This window comes from Silurus meridionalis, chromosome 25 (assembly GCF_014805685.1).
Source record: "Silurus meridionalis isolate SWU-2019-XX chromosome 25, ASM1480568v1, whole genome shotgun sequence".
Taxonomy (NCBI): Eukaryota; Metazoa; Chordata; class Actinopteri; order Siluriformes; family Siluridae; genus Silurus; species Silurus meridionalis.
Window position 1 is genome coordinate 9,728,634 of NC_060908.1, and position 19,968 is coordinate 9,748,601.

At 39.7% G+C, this 19,968-nt stretch overlaps 1 protein-coding gene across 1 annotated transcript in view; it reads left to right on the forward strand.

Moving 5' to 3' along the window:
* ncs1a (neuronal calcium sensor 1a) overlaps positions 1-18,445 on the forward strand; it is a 42,713-nt gene extending 24,268 nt beyond the window's left edge. Inside the window, exons 3-8 of the mRNA XM_046838771.1 lie at positions 7,534-7,672; positions 8,262-8,340; positions 8,790-8,878; positions 11,812-11,889; positions 16,738-16,858; positions 17,784-18,445. Coding sequence (XP_046694727.1) covers positions 7,534-7,672; positions 8,262-8,340; positions 8,790-8,878; positions 11,812-11,889; positions 16,738-16,836 — 484 coding nt within the window. The 3' untranslated portion in view covers positions 16,837-16,858; positions 17,784-18,445. The remainder of the gene's footprint in view (positions 1-7,533; positions 7,673-8,261; positions 8,341-8,789; positions 8,879-11,811; positions 11,890-16,737; positions 16,859-17,783) is intronic.
* Positions 18,446-19,968: the final 1,523 nt, after the last annotated feature.

Below are 19,968 nucleotides of genomic sequence, written 5' to 3' on the forward strand. Positions count from 1 at the left end.
TGATCAGTGTGTTTTCTGCAAAATAATGTTTTTTTTTTTAAATGCCTTAGTTATTTTGTGGAAAAGGTGTTTTGGTAGCATGGTATAGACAGGACAAAAACTCCTTCAACTGTTGAGCAGTGAAGTTGACATTATTTCAGAATTGTTCAATTGTTTATAAATTGTTCTCTAATTTTGATCGCCAGTGTATATGCTGCCTTCAAGAAGAGCAGCTTGGGTGCACAGGAAGATCTGATGTGCCAGCTTGTACAGGCGGCGAGATTGCAGACCCCCCAATGGTTAATGTAAGAGACCACAGAATTGTTGTCCGAACAACAGAGACCTTAGGCAGAGTGGCCACTTATGACTGCCCCATCCCTTGAGGGAAGCGTCTATTATAAGCGTAATGCGACAACAAGGAACTCCCAGCACAGGGCCCTGAGACAGGAACCCGGGATCTTTACACACATCTAGGGCACGTACGGTTCGCAGTGTGACCTTGATCGTACAGAGTGGGTTGCCCCTTTGAGAGAACCCTTGGGGTCCTGAGCCACCACTGGAGGGGTCTCATGTGCAGGAGGCCAAGAGGAAACTACATAGGACGCCGCTGCCATCAGACCCAGCAATCTTTTAAACTGCTTCACAGTGAGTGACTGGCTTTCTCTTGCTCTCTTGATGGCTGTGAGGATGAATTCAATACGAGCAGGAGACAACTGCGCCCGCATAAGGGTTGAATCCCATACTATGCTGAAATAGGTGGTTCTCTGTGAGAAAAAAAGCACACTCTTTTTGGTGTTTAGCCTTAACCCCAGATCCTTAATATGGTCGAGAACAACATTTTGATGCCAGACCGCCCGCTGCTCCGATTAAACCAGTATCAACCAATCGTCGATATAATTTAGAATGCAGACGCACCAGAGTCTTAGCCGGACCAGTGCCACATCCACACACTTTGTGTGGGGTGAGAGGGCAAGACCAAATGGAAGGGCCTGATATTGGTAAGCTTTGGCCTGAAAGCGAACCTAAGGAACTTCCTGTGAGACGGAAGGATGGCTACATGAAAGTATGCATCCTTCAAATCTATCATGACAAACCAGTCTCTAGACATGATTTGAGACCCGACCTGATTCAGGGTCAGCATCATGCACCTGAGTCTCAAAAGTGAGCGGTTCAGCTAACATAGATCAAATATAGGACGCAACCCTCCGTCCTTTTTGAGGACTATTAAGCACCGGCTGTAGAACCCGGATTCTCTGTCTGAGGGTGGCACCACCTTGATAGCCTCCTTCCTATATGAGAGTATCATATAGCCTCTGTTTACAGTACGCAGGACCCACCAAAACATGCCTGGCAGAACTTCCCGGGCTGCTATATAGTCTCTTAAGGGAATCAGTCTCTCAAGACTGACCTCTAGTGTGCCCAGAGCCGGAACTATGCTCTGGTGCAGCTCTAGGCAGCTCTTTCAACTTCTTGCATCACACAGGATTCCTAGCAGGGGGAGTGCGAGTGGCTATGCCCTGTCTTTGCAACTCTTGGTGCCCGGAGGTGCTGGGTTGAGGTTCAGGCTGCTCCCGCCAAGCAGCCTTACAAGAGCGACGTGGAAGGAAGTGCTGGAATGCCGCAGACTCCTTTTTGGCCTCCTGGAACCTATCAACGACTGCATTGACAGTGTCACCAAACAGGCCAGTCGGCACCAGAGGGACGTCCAGTAGCATGGCCCTATCTCTGTCTGCGAGCCATAGGTGCCTTTCGGTAGACACCAGGTTGGCCATGGTTCGGCCAGTGGCTCTAATGGTCTTTTTTGTTGCCCTAAGAGCTGTAGTGCACCAAAGCTCTCTGACTGCTTGGTCACCCAGGGTATCCCCATTGTCCACCTCTTATAACAGGTCTTCCTGATAGGCCTGCAGCACAGCCATGGTGTGCAGACAGCCTGTGGCTTGACCTGCTAAGACATAAGGCTTGCCCACCAGCTTCAGCATAAGTGGAGCCAGAACAGCGAGGAGCGGGAGCATTGGTTTCAATGGTAATTCTATTTACTTTATTTTTCCCAGCACCATCACTGATTTTCTTGGGAGACATTTTTCAAGATTTCTAGTGAAATAAAAATATAATACTAAAAAAGAAACGTTTTTTCTGCACTGAACAACGAGAGCAACCGAGCGATACGTCATCAATTAAGTGACTGATGCTACCCTTGTCCAAAAGTGGGGAACCAGCAGCGTGGGTTTGCTTGTGCCTTCGAAATTTGCTCACAAAATAGGGTAAAGTTTTGCGAGCAAGGTCGCTCGTATTTTATTAGTTGCTCGTACAATAGGGTTTAAGCGTTTCCAAAGTGTTGTTGACGCAGTTGAAGTTCCTGAAGAGGAACTTATAACATTTCCATCAGTCACTGTAAAAACTAAAACATATCAAATACAAATCTTATATGTCAAAAATTTGTTAGCTTAATCCCATGTTTTACATGGTTCTCTTAACTGTATTGTAGGCTCTGTAGTAGATCTTTTAAAAATCATTATTCACTTAAAATCGACTAAAAAACATAAAACGTAAATCGTTTTTTAAATCACTGTAGCACCCCTCACCCATGTTATTTATAGTGTAGTAAGGAGCAGCACCAGGTTCACTAAACGAATGCCTCAGACATGTTGTATAAAGGCCCCTCTGATATCACTGAATAAATTGACTCTCGTTTAGTAAATAATCTTAAAAATAAAAAACATAGAATACCTCAAGTTCAAATGAAGAAACTCTCTAGCAAGTAATCAAACAGAACAAATTTAATAATAATAATAATAATAATAATAAAAATAAGAATTTAATAAAATCTTAATACAAAAATTTAAAGCACTTTAAGTCACTGATATAGTTAAACCCCAAAATCACATTTCACCAACATCACAATATAAATCAGTGACGTAGCGATTACTTCTGTGTCTGTATACACACACTTGTAGTCAAATGTATGAAACTCTTTCACAGGAAGTCTAATTATTATTGTTACACAAAGTTCCTTAGTGCACAATGTGAACTATTTAAAGTAACCTGTGGGCCCACACACACACACACACACACACACACACACACACACACACACACACACACACACACAGTAGCAGGCCTGAATCATGGCTCGGGTACGAAGTGGCCGTGAAAACAGAAAACTGGCCTCTTCACTCTCCGAAGCATATAAGAAACAAAAAAGGTACCTTAACTCCCTTAGAACTCTGTGCAATGACGGCAAAACCAGTGGTAAGCCTGCTCCAGTCCTCGTCCCGCGTTTTGCCTGGCCGCCTATCTGTCACTCTCAAATACAGCCACCAGAAAATCACTGTGATCAAGGTCAGTATGTGCTCTTCTTAGCAGAATCTCCCAATTTTTCCTCAATAACAGTCCTTTTCTCTTTCTTTTGAGTTAATTTCTTAGTATACCACTAAGCGGAGTCCGTTTCCTCAGTTATTGCTTCACATTAGCTAATCGCCATGAGGGAAAAGTCCACCCGGTAAACTCAAACTTAAAACATAAAACAATCTGTGTATTAACACACACGCGCTACACTTTAAGTAAATTATACAACAAGTTATCAAATAATTCACACTTATTACTGCAAATTTTCAGCTTAATCAATCCAATCAGCCTCCTGGCAGCACCGTCTCTCGTTTTTTTCCTTTCTTCACTCAAATTCTAGATTTTCCGGGAAACTCTAACCAATAGCAAACAAGTAAAATAAAGACCAACTTAACTTGTTGTGTCAAACACATTTTCCACATGTACACATCAATCAACCTTGCTCACCCAATGTATCCCCATTGTCCAACTCTCATAGCAGGTCTGCCTGATAGACCTGCAGCACAGCCATGGTGTGCAGACAGCCTGCGGCTTGACCTGCTAAGGCATAAGCTTTGCCCACCAGCATCGAGGTAGTACAAAAGGGGCATGTATGTCATAAATTTGTTAGCTTAATCCCATGTTTTACATGGTTCTCTAAACTGGATTGTAGGCTCTGTAGTAGATCTTTTAAATAACATTAGTTACTTAAAATCGACTTAAAATCATAAAATGTAAAAATATTTTTTTAAATCACTAAAATACAGTACTGTTCAAAAGTTATGGCAGAGTGTGAAGAATTGTGACTATTCTTTGGCCTTTAATCCAGTTTCAGTACTTGCACACTTTGTACACTTGCAAAGTCAGGGATTTTGTAGGATCAGAGTCAGGTGTATGATAAACCAATTATACCAAAAAGTATATGTAGGTTGAAACACAATTATACCAAAAAGTATATGTAGGTTGAAACACAGTCATTGACTAAACCAGAATCAGCTGTGTAGGATGCTTAAAACCAGGTTAGGAATGGTCAAACACCATGGCAAGACTGAACACAGCAACAAGACACAAGGAAGTTATACTGCATCAGCAAGGTATCCACCAGGCAAAGATTTAAGAAACTTGATGAAAGACACTTCATGCTTACTTTCATGCAGTAACATCAGCAAAAACTGACAGAACCCAGGTATACCCATCTACTGTCTGAAGAAGTCTGGCAAAATAATAAATTAAAAACAATTCAGTTTCATTCATTTTTATTTGTATAGCACTTTTAACAATGGACATTGTCTCAATAAGTTTGTTCCTTATAATTGAAAGTTAAGTTTGTCAAATGAGCAAGCCATTTGTGAATGTGGCAAGGAAAAACTCCCTGAGATTGCATGTTTCATAAATGTTTAAAGACACTGTACAGTGTGATCAGGGGGCAGGTAGGGACTCTGACAAGACTAGCTATGGCAGCAAAAGGGAGAGCCAGAAGGTAACACTGACATGAGGGATCTCTGGGATGAGAATGGCCCTGGACTTTGGCCCCTGCTGTAGTCTTCATTATTTGAGGTACCAAAAAAATAGGCTGCAATATTTGATTGAAGTAGTGGTGGATCATAATGAAACAAAAGTTAAGTGATGTGCAGGGATGGGAAGTGTTTATGATACATGTATTTCAAATATGTATTGTAATTTGTATTTGATAGGGGTGATAAAAAAACATATTTTGTATAAAAAATACTTAAGTATTTTGTATTTTTGTAGTTTTAAAATAAACTTTAAATAAATATTTAAATTACTTTGTAAAAAGTCTACATGAAGACATCATAAAAATGCAGCCTCTGATTGGTGCCTACTCAGTTGTTCGCCCAGACTTGTTGAGGTTAGAACAGAAATCTGATCCAGATGGAAGAAGGTGGTTAAGGTAAGAAATGTGCAGGCTGGCAGCCTTCAAACAGGTGTCCATTGACTGATAAATAAATATTTGATTGCCGATTATTGTACCCTAATCTAAGTAACTGTTTAATAGAATCATGATTTTGCATACCATTGCATTAATTAATGCCTGACACAATATATTATTATATTTACGATTAACAATAAAATGATTAGAAACTTTAGAAAAAAAAAAGTTGCTATGATTGCTGGTACAATCAGTTGTCTTCTTATGAATGACTTGTTTGTCAATGAGTCAGTGTTGCTGATGCAAAGTAGCCCTTCATTATCAAACACCAAGTAACTAAATGAGGATACAATTATGAGTCTTCTACAATTTGGTATTTTCTTTAAAAATGCATTTTGATATATCTTTGCCCAACCCTGGTGGCACAAGGCCTTTCACTGCTTTATACATCAGTAGTAGTATTTTGTAATCAATGTGAGATTTAATTGTGAGCCAATGTAGACTGAATAAGACAGGGGTGATGTGGTCAAATTTTCTATATCTGGTAAGGATTCTTGCTGCTGCATTTTGGACTGAGTGAAGCTTAATTATGCACTTACTAGAACATCCATACAGTAAATCTTTACAATAGTCTAATCTAGATGTAGCAAAAGTATAAACGAGTTTTTCTGCATCCTGTAGAAACATCAGATTTCATATTTTAGCAATATTTCTTAGGTGAAAGAAGACTATCCTGGTAATGCTATCCAAATAAGACCCACAGGAAAGTATGGAGTCAATAATCACACCAATAATCGCACTGTACTGCTGTACACGCAGAGACTGAAATCCACCCAGAGATGCTACATAACTTGAAAGTTTACATCAAGCCTCATAAAAGTAGTCCTAGTAAAAGTACTTCCATCTAACCAGAATTAAGCAGAAGGAAGCATCCACTGGCTAATGTCCTTTACACATTAAAGACAGTGAAGCATGGTGGAGGTTCCTTGCAAGGGTGGGGCTGCATTTCTGCAAATAGAGTTAGTGATTTGGTCAGGATTAATGGTATCCTCAAAGCTACGAAATTCAGGCAGATACTTATCCACCATGCAATACTATTAGGAAGACATCTGTTCTGCCTCAAATTTATTCTGCAGCAAGACAATAACCCCAAACATACAGCAAATGTAATTAAGAACTATCTGTCTGTCTGGAATTACATAAAGAGACAGAAGGATTATTGAAAAGATGTTTCCAACAACCTACCTCTTCCGTTCCTTCAAAATCGGTGTACCAATGAAATAAAATGTATGCTGTTTTGCAGAAAAAGGGTCATCATAAATACTGATATTGATAAATATAGATTTTCTTTGGATTTCTCCAATCCAATTTTTATTTGCTGTGCAATGTGGAGCAGTTTTGGGGAACAAACATTCCAGTGCTCTGGAAGGATTTTGCAGCTGAGACATCCTTTAACTAACAACTGACCTGGGACCATGTTGTGCAGGGGTTGTCTAAAATGCTGGCGTGTTGTTCATATATCTTATGTACTGGTTTAGTTTTGAAAAGTATCTTGCTAGCTATATACAGTATTTACAATGGCCTAAACATACTGTATAAAAACTTTGTGCAGCATATCTTCTTGTGTATTCAAGAATTTTACAATCTACAAACAAAGTTGTATATTGAGGAATTGCACAGTTTTTGCAATAAATAATTCAGTACCATCATGACTCCACTCACACCACTGGTAATGGCAATGCTTAGAAATAGAAAATGGTGTTAAATATGTAGCAGGAGCACAGAGTCCCAGGATCAGCATGAGGACAGGATGCTGTTATAAACTTTTTTTCAGCGAAGACCAGAAGACTTGGATATCTTTAAGCAGTTCTCTTTATTGCAGATGAGCCTACATGTTAAAGTGTACTGCTTCTGCAGTCATCAAGTCCCACTTTTGATAAATTAGCTAATTTATCCCAAAAGCACTGCAGCACAAGAATGACTATTGAATTATAAATGAATATTTTAACTTCTTTGGGAAACTTTGGGAGTTTTATATAATGTATTGTTCATTTGTTTTGATTGATTTCTGATGTTCAGAAGATTGAACATGTTTTACTGTATTTATACTTGCTAAATACAGTAATATAGAATTGGTTTAAAATAGGCAGATGTAGAGGGCAGAGTAGTATGGAGACAGATTATCTGCTGTGGGGACCCCTAATGGGAGCAGCTGAAAGAAGAAGAAATACAGTAATATAGAAGTTCACATTTGTTAATAACTGCTTTCTCCCATGCCCCTTTCCCACAACCTGTTCCCTCCCTGCTTCTACTCCTTTCTCCTGTTCTCTTATCATCAGGTACAAGGGCTTCATTAAGGACTGTCCCAGTGGTCAGCTGGACTCAGCTGGCTTTCAGAAAATCTACAAGCAGTTTTTTCCATTTGGGGACCCCACCAAGTTTGCTACATTTGTCTTTAATGTGTTTGATGAGAACAAGGTAAGAAAGCATCAAGATTGCAAGGTGAGATTGGGTGGCTTTAGCTAAAGATAAGGGGAGGAAAACCTACTGTATATCCCAAGCAGGGCTGTCAGAGAAAGTCTAATCAGTATTGACAAATGCAGAAAATAAGAATTTGGTATTATAGTCTTTTGGTATGTTTAACCACATTAAGTTGACAAAATGTTGCATATTTAGGCATTATTTACATTTACAATTATTTCATTTGGCAAATCCTCTATCCTGAACAATGTCCATTAATACATTATGATACTGGTCTATTAGACTAAGAATTGCAGTAGTTAAAAAATCTGTTGGGGAAAAAAAAAAGTTAAAAAAGCTATTTGTTATAATAAAGTGCAAACTTAGGAACTGTTTGAAGAGGTAGGTAGGTTCAAGGGACAATAACAGTAAGTAATCACGCTAATTTAATTTATTATTGGAAAATAGTTTAGCTTTCAAATCTTGTACAATAGTCTTTGTGTGCTTCTGATGAGAGGTTGACACTCAACAGGTACTAGTGCAGATCACATTTTTACATTTGATATGATTTTGTACCTGCCTACTAATCTCTCTTTTACCCCTGCAGGATGGACGTATTGAATTCTCTGAGTTTATCCAAGCACTTTCTGTTACTTCCAGAGGGACACTGGATGAAAAACTTAGATGTACGTGATATGTTCTGAAGATGTCTATTATTCCTAATCATCAGTTCAACTCCTTAAGTACTTAAGCTACATTAATTCCATGTAAACAAAAGCTAAGCCTTAAGCTAAGCAGTTACCAAACAGGCCCTATAAAAATATTGTTGGTTTAATAGCTCTTAAATGAGAATAGCAATAAAAATGCAATTGTGGATCAACCTAAAGCCACTGATAATACATTTTGTATTTTCTTACACTGACATTTAATTAGGAAATATATGCTTGTGAAATGTAATACTGTCAGTATTCTGTCACCAAAATGATTGAACAAAAATAGGATACACTAAACATACTTTTTCTCTCTCCATATCTGAGAAACATGCTCAGTGACTTCAGAGTTATTAGTACTGCTATTTAACCTTTGTATTTTTTTCTAAGCGATTGTACATGCTTATATAGATTTGATGTTGCAGGGGCCTTTAAACTTTATGACCTTGACAATGATGGCTACATAACTCGAGATGAGATGCTGAACATTGTGGATGCCATCTACCAGATGGTGGTGAGTTATGTCATTTCACATCTTGTTTTTACCTCTTCTTCATTTATTCTATCACAATGCCATTGTGGCAGAGCTCGAGTAATTCCTACACTTTTCTGCCCCTGGCCTCACCCTCCATTCACAAACCAGAGCTTGGCCACGCCCCCGCTGCCACATACCCCCACCGCCCGACTTAGGCCGGGCAGCCATCCGGCCCACAACTGACTCCCCCCGGCGTTGGTCACAACCATCTGCGCCCCTGGTCTGTGGATCACCTCGAATTTGAACAAGTGAAGTCCCAGACTCCACCGAGTGATCCCAAGTTGGTATCTTTAATGCGATGGAACCACTGGAGTGGGACATGGTCCAAACAGAGAGTGAAGACCCGTCCCAACAGATAGTATCCAAGGGTGAGGACTGCCCACTTGATGGCCAGACACTCCTTCTCTATGGTGCTGTACCGGCTTTCCCCTCACCGACAATTTGCATGTAATATACAGCTATAGGCGCTCCTCCTCCTCAACCACCTGGGACAACATGACCCCAACCCCTGTCTCATGCATCTGTTTGCAATATAAAGGGGAGAGAGAAGTTAGGAGCATGTGAAACAGGCCATCATGAAACGCAGCTTTTCCTCGTGAAAAAGCTTGTTGGCACGACTCCGTCCACTGGACCAGATCTTGCGCTCCCTTTTTAGTGAGATCGGTCAGCGGGCTGGTGCATCTGAATACATAGGGACAAACCTCTGATAATAGCCAGCCAGCCCCAGGAACCATCTTACCTTCTTTTTGGTCCTGGGTCTTAAACAGGTTGCAATCGCTGTCGTCTTATCAATTTGGAGACGCACCTGCCCATGACCCAAGTGGAAACCCAGATACCGTATTTTCACCCGCCCAATTTCTTACTTCTTTGGGTTTGCCGTGAGCCCTGCCCATCTCAAGGTCCTCAGGACTGCTCTGAGGTGTTGTAAATGCCAAGCATACCCGTTATGGGGCCGAAGAATTCTGTCCATGAGACGTTGAAACGCCGTTGGGGCCCCAACAAGCCAAACGGAAGTGTTACAAACTGGTGTAAACTGGACGGAGTAGAAAAAAGTCATTTTTTTCCCGGGACATTGGAGTCAACGAGATCTGCCAATATCCCTTGGTTAAATCCATTGTTGATTAAAAGTGTGCCGCACCTAACTAATCAAGCAGCTCGTTGATGCGAGACATTGGATATGCGTCGAATTTAGACACTGCATTGATTTTCCGATAGTCTACACAGAACAGGACCGACCCCTCACCCCTGGGCACCAAGACCACCGGGCTGCTCCAATCACTGTGAGACTCCATGACTACCCCCATGTCAAGCATAGCCTTGAGTTCATCCTGAACCATGTTTTTTTTGTGTTCGGGTAGCCGGTATGGGCGACTACACATCACTATACCTGGAGGCATCTCAATATGGTGTTCTATGAGGTTTGTTTGACCAGTTAGGGGGAAAAAGACATCCGCAAACACTTATTGCAACCTCTCTACCTCTGCTCTCTGCAATGGCAAAAGATGCTCTCTACAGGGGACCAAGGTGAAGTATGACATGGATTTTGTTGAGGAGGTTGAGGCGTTACCATCTCCCATTAGCCGTGTACACCGGGACATTAGACGGTCTAAGGTTTTATCACAGCCCAGGTGTCCAGCCATCGGGTTATGGTGCGCCGCATGGAATAGAAGATCCCTGCGACTCTTAGGGACCAACAACTGGGTCATTTCCTCTCTGGTTCGAGTGTCCTGCGTCACCCGGTACAACTTTTCCTTAATAACTGCGAGGTAGGGATAGGAAAGCGCGATGTTTGTCTGTTTTCGCTGACTATCGATTACTCTCACCTGGTCAAAGGTGTGTCGGAGGGTTTTGTCTCGTGTCTGCTCAAGGGGAAAATTCCAGAGCGGAATTTCCCACAGGGAAGGGTCTGTCGGTCGTGGAGCTGACATCACACATTTCACCTTCACCCAGCGTGCAGTATTCAAAGCCTCGCATCGCACCAGGCTTTGGTGGATGGCGATCTGCCACAGCCCGAATCCAACAACGCCTGGTGTGTACCCCCTTGGATACTTACCGGTAAGCGGTACGTTCCAGCTTAATTCAAACCCTGCGACGAATGGCTCTAGCACTAAGAGGTCAAGTACCTCTTCGGCGCTCTGATCCTCGTCCAGTAGCCACCTCCGGCATGTGTCACAGTACCGCTGGGCGAACGCGAATGGCCGGCAGTTGCTGAGCGGCGAGGTGAGCTTCCCCGGAAAGGAGCAGCAAAATGTGGAGGAGCCTGACCATTTCTTGTTTAGTGGGACGCTGGCCGCAGGCGTTGGGGTGGCGGTGGAAGCTTATCGGCTTCTCAGCGCTCCGAACGCCTCCTGGTCCTCCACCTGGGCAGTTCTTGGAACCTGAAGGAGGGCTTGGTGTTGGGTCTGCTGGAGCTCGGCGAGTGCCTTCACCAGCTTAGCCAACAGTGAAGATTCCATGGTGGTTCGTCCTGGGTTCCTTACCAGGTTTCGGCACCAGTGTGGGGGACCTCGAGGTTTAGGGGAAGGAACATTACTCAGGACAACAATCAGTTTTGAACAAATCGGTTTATTGAAACGTCCTCTAATCTACACATGCGCACATGCACACACACAGCTCGCAGAGACCCTCCAGTGCCTTTCTCTCGCTCCTTTTATGTGCTTCCTCTGTCAAAACACTCCCTCAGGTGTGTAATTCCTACGCTATTCTGCCCCCGGCCTCGCCCTCCATTCACAAACCTGCACTTAGCCACAGCCCCATTGCCACAGCCATTTTTTTATTTTTATTTTAGTGTATTGGTGTGACTATTTTTATTGTTAGCTAGAGGTTGACTGTGCCATGGTAGAAGTTCATCAACATATAATGTTTAGCTCTCTTAGATGACATTTTTAAGCTTCAGCTTCTTTGGATTGCAGGGAAACACAGTGGAACTACCAGAGGAAGAAAACACACCAGAGAAAAGAGTGGATCGCATTTTCGCCATGATGGATAAGGTAAAGTCCACATACAACTATTTCTATTTAACATCTACTTGTACAGGAAAAGTCAACAATACTTCCTACATGATTTTTATATAATACTGTAAAAGACTTTTTGGGTGTAATTGGGTATGATAGCTCAAGAGGAGTTGTGTTCATTTTATGGGTGTGTTAAGGCAAAGTCTTAAGCACTCTTAGTTTTTAAAATGTAAGATTGTCTTAAATGTACTTTATAATGTATACAGAGGAACCTCGGAGCTCGCGGCCTCAGCGCTCGCGACCTCGCATGCTCGCGACTTTCATTCCGACCAGCGACTCTCATTCAGATCGGCTCGTGAGCAACCGCGAGCTGCTCAAAACGCTAGTTTTAACATTTCTAATCAAGGTTTATCTCATTAAAATTGTCTAAAAATGCTTTAAAACTATATTTATTATGTAAATAGTGAAATAGTGTTATTTACTCATTTAAATCGATTCCATATAGTGTTCTTTGGATTTTTACTGGGTTGGAAGGGGCGTATCAAAAGGTCGCGAAAAATTCGGAACTCGCAACCGGTCTTGGTCCCTAACCCTCGCGGGCTCCGAGGTTCCACTGTATTAGAATGTATATTATATATGTTCACAAATGATTTATTATATTTTAGTTTTGTCAGTCTTGCTGCCACAGAGAACATAAACCCTGCACCAGACACAAGTAGTGACCCCAGGAGCAAACAGCAGCACTGGACACCAACAAATAGCAGGAAAAAATAATTATTATAAAAGTGTATTCAAAGTTATCTCTATGAATGATTAATGAAGGGGATGACACTGAATATCACCTAATGGCATTTACATTTAGGCCTAAAGAGGAGTGGGGATTGCATTTTGCTGCATTAACAGTCAGAGTGGTATATGTGGCCAAACACTTGGCTTTGTCCTTATGAAATCAACAAAGAATCTAACAGAGAAATCTTCAGAAATGATTGAGGGTTCAATGTCAGGAGCGGTTTTTTAAACAAGTTTATTGTTCTTGTATGAGAACGGATAAAGCCAAGCAAGAAAACTAACAGGGAATAAACACTACTCCAAATTTCCAGTGCTGAAGATCTATATTATTGAGATTAAGCTAATATTCCATGAAGCATGCATTGGAAATGTATACTATGTATACGTCACATGAAAGCGAAACAAGCAGCAGCTGAATAACAGCTTGACATAGACAGACCCAGATCCAGCTTAGTAGAGTTTAGGCAAGCTATTGCCATTGGTCCAAAACAGTTGAGTTGAGTTAAAGAAAACCTTAAAGACAAAATAGCTTAAAAAACAGAAAAACGACATTAATCAAAAATATAAAAAAATATATAAGTGAGACATTGATCTATAGAACAAAACAAATCTTATATTTTGGGCTTCAGTTAAATCTTTATTTTAGTTACTTAAGTCCTCAATTTGTTACTTAAGTCCTATTTGATACACATGGAAAAATGCAATGTGAAGTGCATGCACAAAAAGTTTTCCCAAGATCAGACATTAGCTAACCTTTTAAATGCAGAGCAAGGCTATGGTTATAACTAGGCTCCAAACTATCAAAATAAATCAGCTAACAAATGATCCATAAAAATTACTTACCTATAGTAGTGAAGCACAAAAAAACCATGGACAAAAGACAAAAGAATGTTACAGCAGTAGAATAGTCGAGCAGTTTAAAATACCTGCTAAACATGAAACATTGTTTTACCTACCAACATAGTCAAACTTCAGAAACAAGATAAAACACTTAAATCATTATTTACTTAATGTGTAAATTAAATCTGGTTAAATTTAGGAGCAGGCAAATTATCCTCAAAGAAGATAGATGTTACAAATTCAAGGGGATTACTGAGCACTTTTTGGTTCCTTAATTTTTCAGAAACAAAAAACTAAATGTAGCAATCTGGGCAAGGCAACTAGGACACACCAAAAACAACTGAGCAAGCTGAAGTACCAAGATATAGCAAACATTTGAAATAATATGCAGAGTTCCTCTTAACAGCATCCCCCAAAATCTGAAAGTGTTCCTTTAATAACATTGCCAATCACTTATGTGACATTTTTAATAATTGAAAACATAAGAGGTAAGCACACTTTTAGGATCAAGCTATATAAGGACCATGCCATACAAAATAAATCTGACAGTACAGTGGAGTGATTTAGATTGGATTAGATTAGATTACCGTAATTTCCGGACTATAAAGCACACCCATATATAAGCCGCACCCACTGAATTTTACAAATATTTCTATTTTTAACATAAATAAGCCGCACCTGTCTATAAGCCAAAGGTGTCTACATTAATGTTCTTTACACAGGCTTTAACTAAAGACACGTTCCACATGGTGTAACGGGTGAAATATATCGCGCTTCCTTTAGGAGCATAGCGGTATTTTGGGAATAGCCGAAGCACTCTGGAAATGGTGATGATAGCCTGCCGATTGGCAAAGTGGTATGTGGGTGGCAGGCAGGCTTTAAGGTGGGTGAGGACCAATCTTTCGAAGAACGTTGTGATGACAAGGGTGAGTGCAATGGGATAAAAGTCAACAAGTTTGGTTGCAGCAAAGTGCTTTGGCACTGGCACAATGGAAGCAGACTTGAAGCAGGTTGGGACAGCTGCCTGGGCCAAGGACTGATTAAGATGTTTGTAAAGACCTAAGCCAGTTGCTCCATGCATGCGCTGTGTACTCAGCCAGGGATGCCTTCAGGGCCAGCTGATTTCTGTGCATTCACCCTACTCAGGGTAGCGCACACTTCAGAGGTAGATTATGATCGGCTGTTCACCTCTGTTTTGGATGATGCTGAGGTCAAAGGGAACTGCCATAAGCCATTTATGATAAACACTGCAGGCACCCTGTAGCTTCAAATCCATGTTGTTTGAAGCCTGTTGCTGTAACCTATCAGATTTCAAGTTGGCAACTCTGAGGTCCTCTAACAGGCATAGACCTGCATCTGTAGCAAACTGCACAAACTCAAATATATATGTGTGGATTTAATAGCTGTTTCTTTATTCCGCAATGACTAAAAGAAGAGAAGAAATTGATTTGGTGACCTTTGATTTGATGATTGATTTGATTTGATCACATTTAAAGAAAACTCTTTCATTTCACTATTCATTTCAAATACCCAGGAAAACTAAAATGAGGGAAAAATGCACAGAAATGCATACAAAAAACAGGGTCATTTAAATAAACAGACAGATGAGACCAAAGTGAAAAAGTTTGGCTATAATTCAGAGAGCCACATTTGGCAAAAACCAAACACAGCATATCAGCACAAAAGACCACAAACCAGCTGTCAAGCATGGTGGTAGAGGGGTGATGATTTGGGTCTGTTTTGCAGCAACAGAACAATGATCCCAAGCACACCAGTGAATCTATATTAGAATAGCTGAAAAAGAACAGAATCCTAAGAGAGCTGTGCATAAACAAATGCCCACAAACCTCAGGGATCTAAAGCAACATTGTAAAAAAGAGTTAGCAGGATTCCTCAACAGTGATGTGAGAGACTACTAAAGTCATCCAGTACAAAATTACTTCAAGTTATTGATGCTAACAGCGGCTCTACAAGCTATTAAATCATAAGGTGTACTTAGTTTTTCCACACATAGATTCTACATTTTTTAAAAAACTAATAAAAACAGAGTACAGTGGAACCCCGTTGTACGAGCATAATTCGTTCTTGAAAATTGCTCGTAGGTCCATTTGCTCGTATGTTCGAACTAATTTTCCCCATAGGAATGAATGTAAAAGTGATTTAATCCGATTGCTTATTTCTGCATTTATAAAGTATTTGTAGCCTATTTTTAAAAACAAATACACCGCAAATTACCATAATATAAACATAATTTAACACTTACTCATGTGATAGTGATTGATTGCTAGTGTGAGACGCGCACAACGCTCGTAACCTTCTTGGTTTCCATGGTAATTCTATTTACTTTCGTTTTCACAGCACCATCACTGATTTTCTTGGGAGACATTTTTCAAGATTTCTAGTAAAATAAAAATATAAAACTAAAAAAAGTTACTGTGGGAGAGCGTATGAATAAGGGAGCCACTTTTATTTGGTTTTTTTTTGTGTCGGTCTGCATAGTGCCCCACGCAGCACGTCTCTGATGCACGCACGCACACACACATGCTCTCCTCCTTAAATGCACCCTCCGATCACTTGAAAAGAGAGAAAAATCATTAGGTCACATTAACTTCAGGTGAGGCAATCCCCTGCCTATCTGCTCCCGGACCCGCCCTCCATTCACAAACCGCCGCTCGGCCACGCCCCTGCTGCCACAGTTACGTTTTTGCTGCACTGAACAGCAAAAGTGACTGAGTGATACGTCATCAACTAAGTGACTGATGCGACCCTCCGCCGAAAACGGGGAACCGGCAGCGTGGGTTTGCTCGTGCTTTCGAAATTTGCTCGTGAAACAGGGTAAAATTTTGTGAGCGTTTGCTCGTACTATAGGTTGCTCGTACAACGGGGTTTCATTGTACTAGGTCATGTGGTCCTAAAACCTCATTAGATTAGATTAGATTAGATTAGATTAGATTAGATGATTTTACCATGTTTTAACTTAAAACCTGTATGTGAAGAAAACACAAGCAACATAAAATGGTTGAAAACGGTTGAAAACACTTACTCAAAGCCAATTTTTGTCTACTTCTACTGTATATTATGAATGCACTGTAGATGTATACACATAAACAATAGATCATTCTTACTTACAGAAGCAGCTATGATCAATTTTAGCATTTTACTAGCTAGGCACAGTGACAGAAATATTGCATTGCAAAACCCTGTTACTGATTCTAAGTTTGAGTTTGAGGAAAGTATGCATTTCTTTATTACCAGAATGCAGATGGGATGTTGACACTACAGGAATTTCAGGAGGGTTCCAAGGCAGATCCTTCCATTGTACAGGCACTGTCACTCTACGATGGACTTGTGTAGCCAGACATCCACCTGGCACACAGTGAGTATCCATGTCTCTCCATTTATTTATTGTTTATTTAGACACTTTCTGTAAAAACAACATTGCTGTGAAGTATTGCTGTTCACGACAGTGGCACTGTGCTGCTGTATCACACTTCCAGGGTCAAAGAGTCAGTGATAAACACAAACCATTGCCTGTTTGGAGTTTTGCATGTTTTTCCCATATCTGTATGGGTTTGTGGGTATTTCTTTGAGTTATCTGGGTTTTTTCAGATATACTGGTAGGTGGATTGATGATTTTAAATTACCTTTAAAATGAATGTGTGCGAAAAAAGTGTGTTTGCATGGTGCCCTCTGATAAATTAGTAGCTAACTGCTTTATATAGCAGCAAAAACAGTCAAACCCAGACACAACTAAATTAAAAAGTTTTGATTGTAAAAACAAAACAAAAAGAAAACAGAATAAAAAAAAATACAACCCTATGAATCATTCTTTCAATTTACTGTATTGTATACATGCATTTTAATAGAACCACTTTAATACCTACTCATTCATGCTGTCATACCATCAACCAATAGATTGTATGATCTAGGTCAAGTGCTTCAGTCAATGTTCACATAAAACAACAGAATGAAGGAAAATCTTCACCTTAGTGACAATTGGCCATTGGCATGTTGGTGCCTGAGTATTTCAGAAACTCTCTAAATATTGCCTTCTAGAGTTTTTCACAGAAGGGTGTGGGTAAATACATGCAGATGAATGGTTTTTCAAATTTTTAATTGTACATTTCCCATCACTGCAGTGTTATTTTTTACATTCTGATATTTGATGTGAACATTTACTAAAGCTCTTTGCCTGTATGTATTATTTTAACTGCTGTCACCTGTTTGGCTGTAGATTGTATATTAGAAATTGATACTTGAAATAAAGGTTTCTTGTGCAGTGATATTTTGTGTAATTGCAGGTTACCTCAACAATCCATTTTTCCACCCTGCTTGCTCTTTGAGGGAAGCTGATGTGTTACCTGCTTCAACTGTGTACTGCATTGATGCATCGTCTGGGATGATGTAGTCACAGCTCAGCTGTTAATAATTCTTCCGCATAGAAAAAGAAAAACAGATAAAGGCAACAGTACAGATTGTGCTTACAGAATTATTCTCAAGATTCTTGTGGATACAATGAACTAAGTAATTTCCTTTAAAGGAGAAAGAAACACCCATGCATGAGCAGTGCACATATAAAAATCAGTATATTACTGAATTAAGACCATTAGAGCTGTCCATTTTATTTTGTTCCATGGAGCAAAAAGAAAGTTTCATCAAACTCTTGAGGGACCTCCAAACAGGACATATTCTACAGACCTTCCATATAAATATTTAACAAATTAATACAACTTTAAACTGTGTTACTGAATTATAGATTGTGTACAATGACATGAAATGCTGTGATTGAAAATGAAGTGAATATGTATTATACTTTGTCTCTTGTATGCAGTATTGAAGTATTTATTTATTTGTTTGTAACTGTTCTGATCACAATTGCGGTGTACATTTCTGCTGTGACCTGTACTGCCCTTGCAATGCTTTTACGATCATACTGGGGCATGTAACTTGCGTTATTCCCTGATATGGTGATTGTTTATTATTGCTTCTCTAACTAAACATTGCATATCATGCACCCAGAAAGTGATAGAGGCAGAGTTGTCAAGACTTCCCCATATGCCCCAAAAGGAAGTGTTCTTAATTTTACATCAAATGTGTAAAAGATTCAGATTACATTTCAAACCACTTTTTAAGTCAATCTATTTTACTTACTTAACAGAAATCTGAGAAAAAAGAGTCCAACCTAATAAGCTCCGTTTGATAGCTAGAAACAACACCAGATAGAAAAATGTTTACATAACGTCAACATTGTTAAATGCAGAACAGAGAGGGCACACCATGATGGCTGCCAGAAGCTTCTCATCCCTCTGTACAGAGTGATATCATTAGGTATTGTGGTCTGTGATATTATTTTCTACAGTACAAACAAATCTGAAATCAAAGAAAGTTATTTTACAACAGAACAGTATTTGAAAATGCAGCACCTTCTCCAGCATGAAATATGAGCATGAAGTATGTATTCCTTCCCTGTTTGTTTACACAAACAGCTGACTTCTCTGTTAACATAGCAGTAGACAAGTCTTCATTACTTACAATGTGTTGGCAATCAAAGTGTATTATGTAATACATTTGATAGTCTTTGACATTAGAAACACTAATTTAAAACTGTTCAAGTTCATATTATTGTTTTAAGGGAAAACATAGTAAGAATTAGAAAAATTACATTAAGGGCATTCTTTATAAGAATAAAACACCCTATCTTGGTCTGTGGATAAATGGCTAGGGGTTCAGTGTATTTGTTTTAAAGTATTTGTACTTCGTTACTTCCCACCTCTGGTTAGAAATACAACTTTCATTTATGTATTTAAGTAGATTTTTCTGGTATCAGTACTATACTATTAATTTTTTGGGCAACTATTAACTTTTACTCATTACATTTTTACACAAATATCTGTACATTCTACTTCTTACATTTTCAAAACAATATTTTTTTCTTCTCACTGCATGCCGTTTTCAGCCCATTAACCAATTTCCTGTCATTGCGCGGCTATCGCACCACAGATGTAGGATAGTTTACAAAGCTAACAATGAGCAAGGCAGAAGGCAACAAGAAGTATAGGGTTAATGTGGATTAGACAAAGGGAGTCAGTAATGTAAACATGACTGAGAACAGAGACATAGCTGATCACCATCATCTTTTCCCTGCTTGTGTTCTATATGGTGGATTTTCATCCTGGACACATTCATTAGGTAACGAAATTAGAAATTCGTTTTGTATTAATATATAATTTAGGGCTCAAAATTAAAGCATTCGCAGGCATTCATTTTATTAATGTGCACATTTCAGTTTGACTGCTTTATAAAAAATATAAATAAATGCAAATAAAAGAGGCGAAATTAAAATCTAAAACGTGACACATTTATTTACGTAAAAAAAAAAAAAAACACAGAAAATAAATTTTTAATCACTAAATATTTGTTTTACTGATGTGCCAAGTCTCAAATAAGCACCAAAATCCGCCATGATGCACACAATTAACCCTCTGG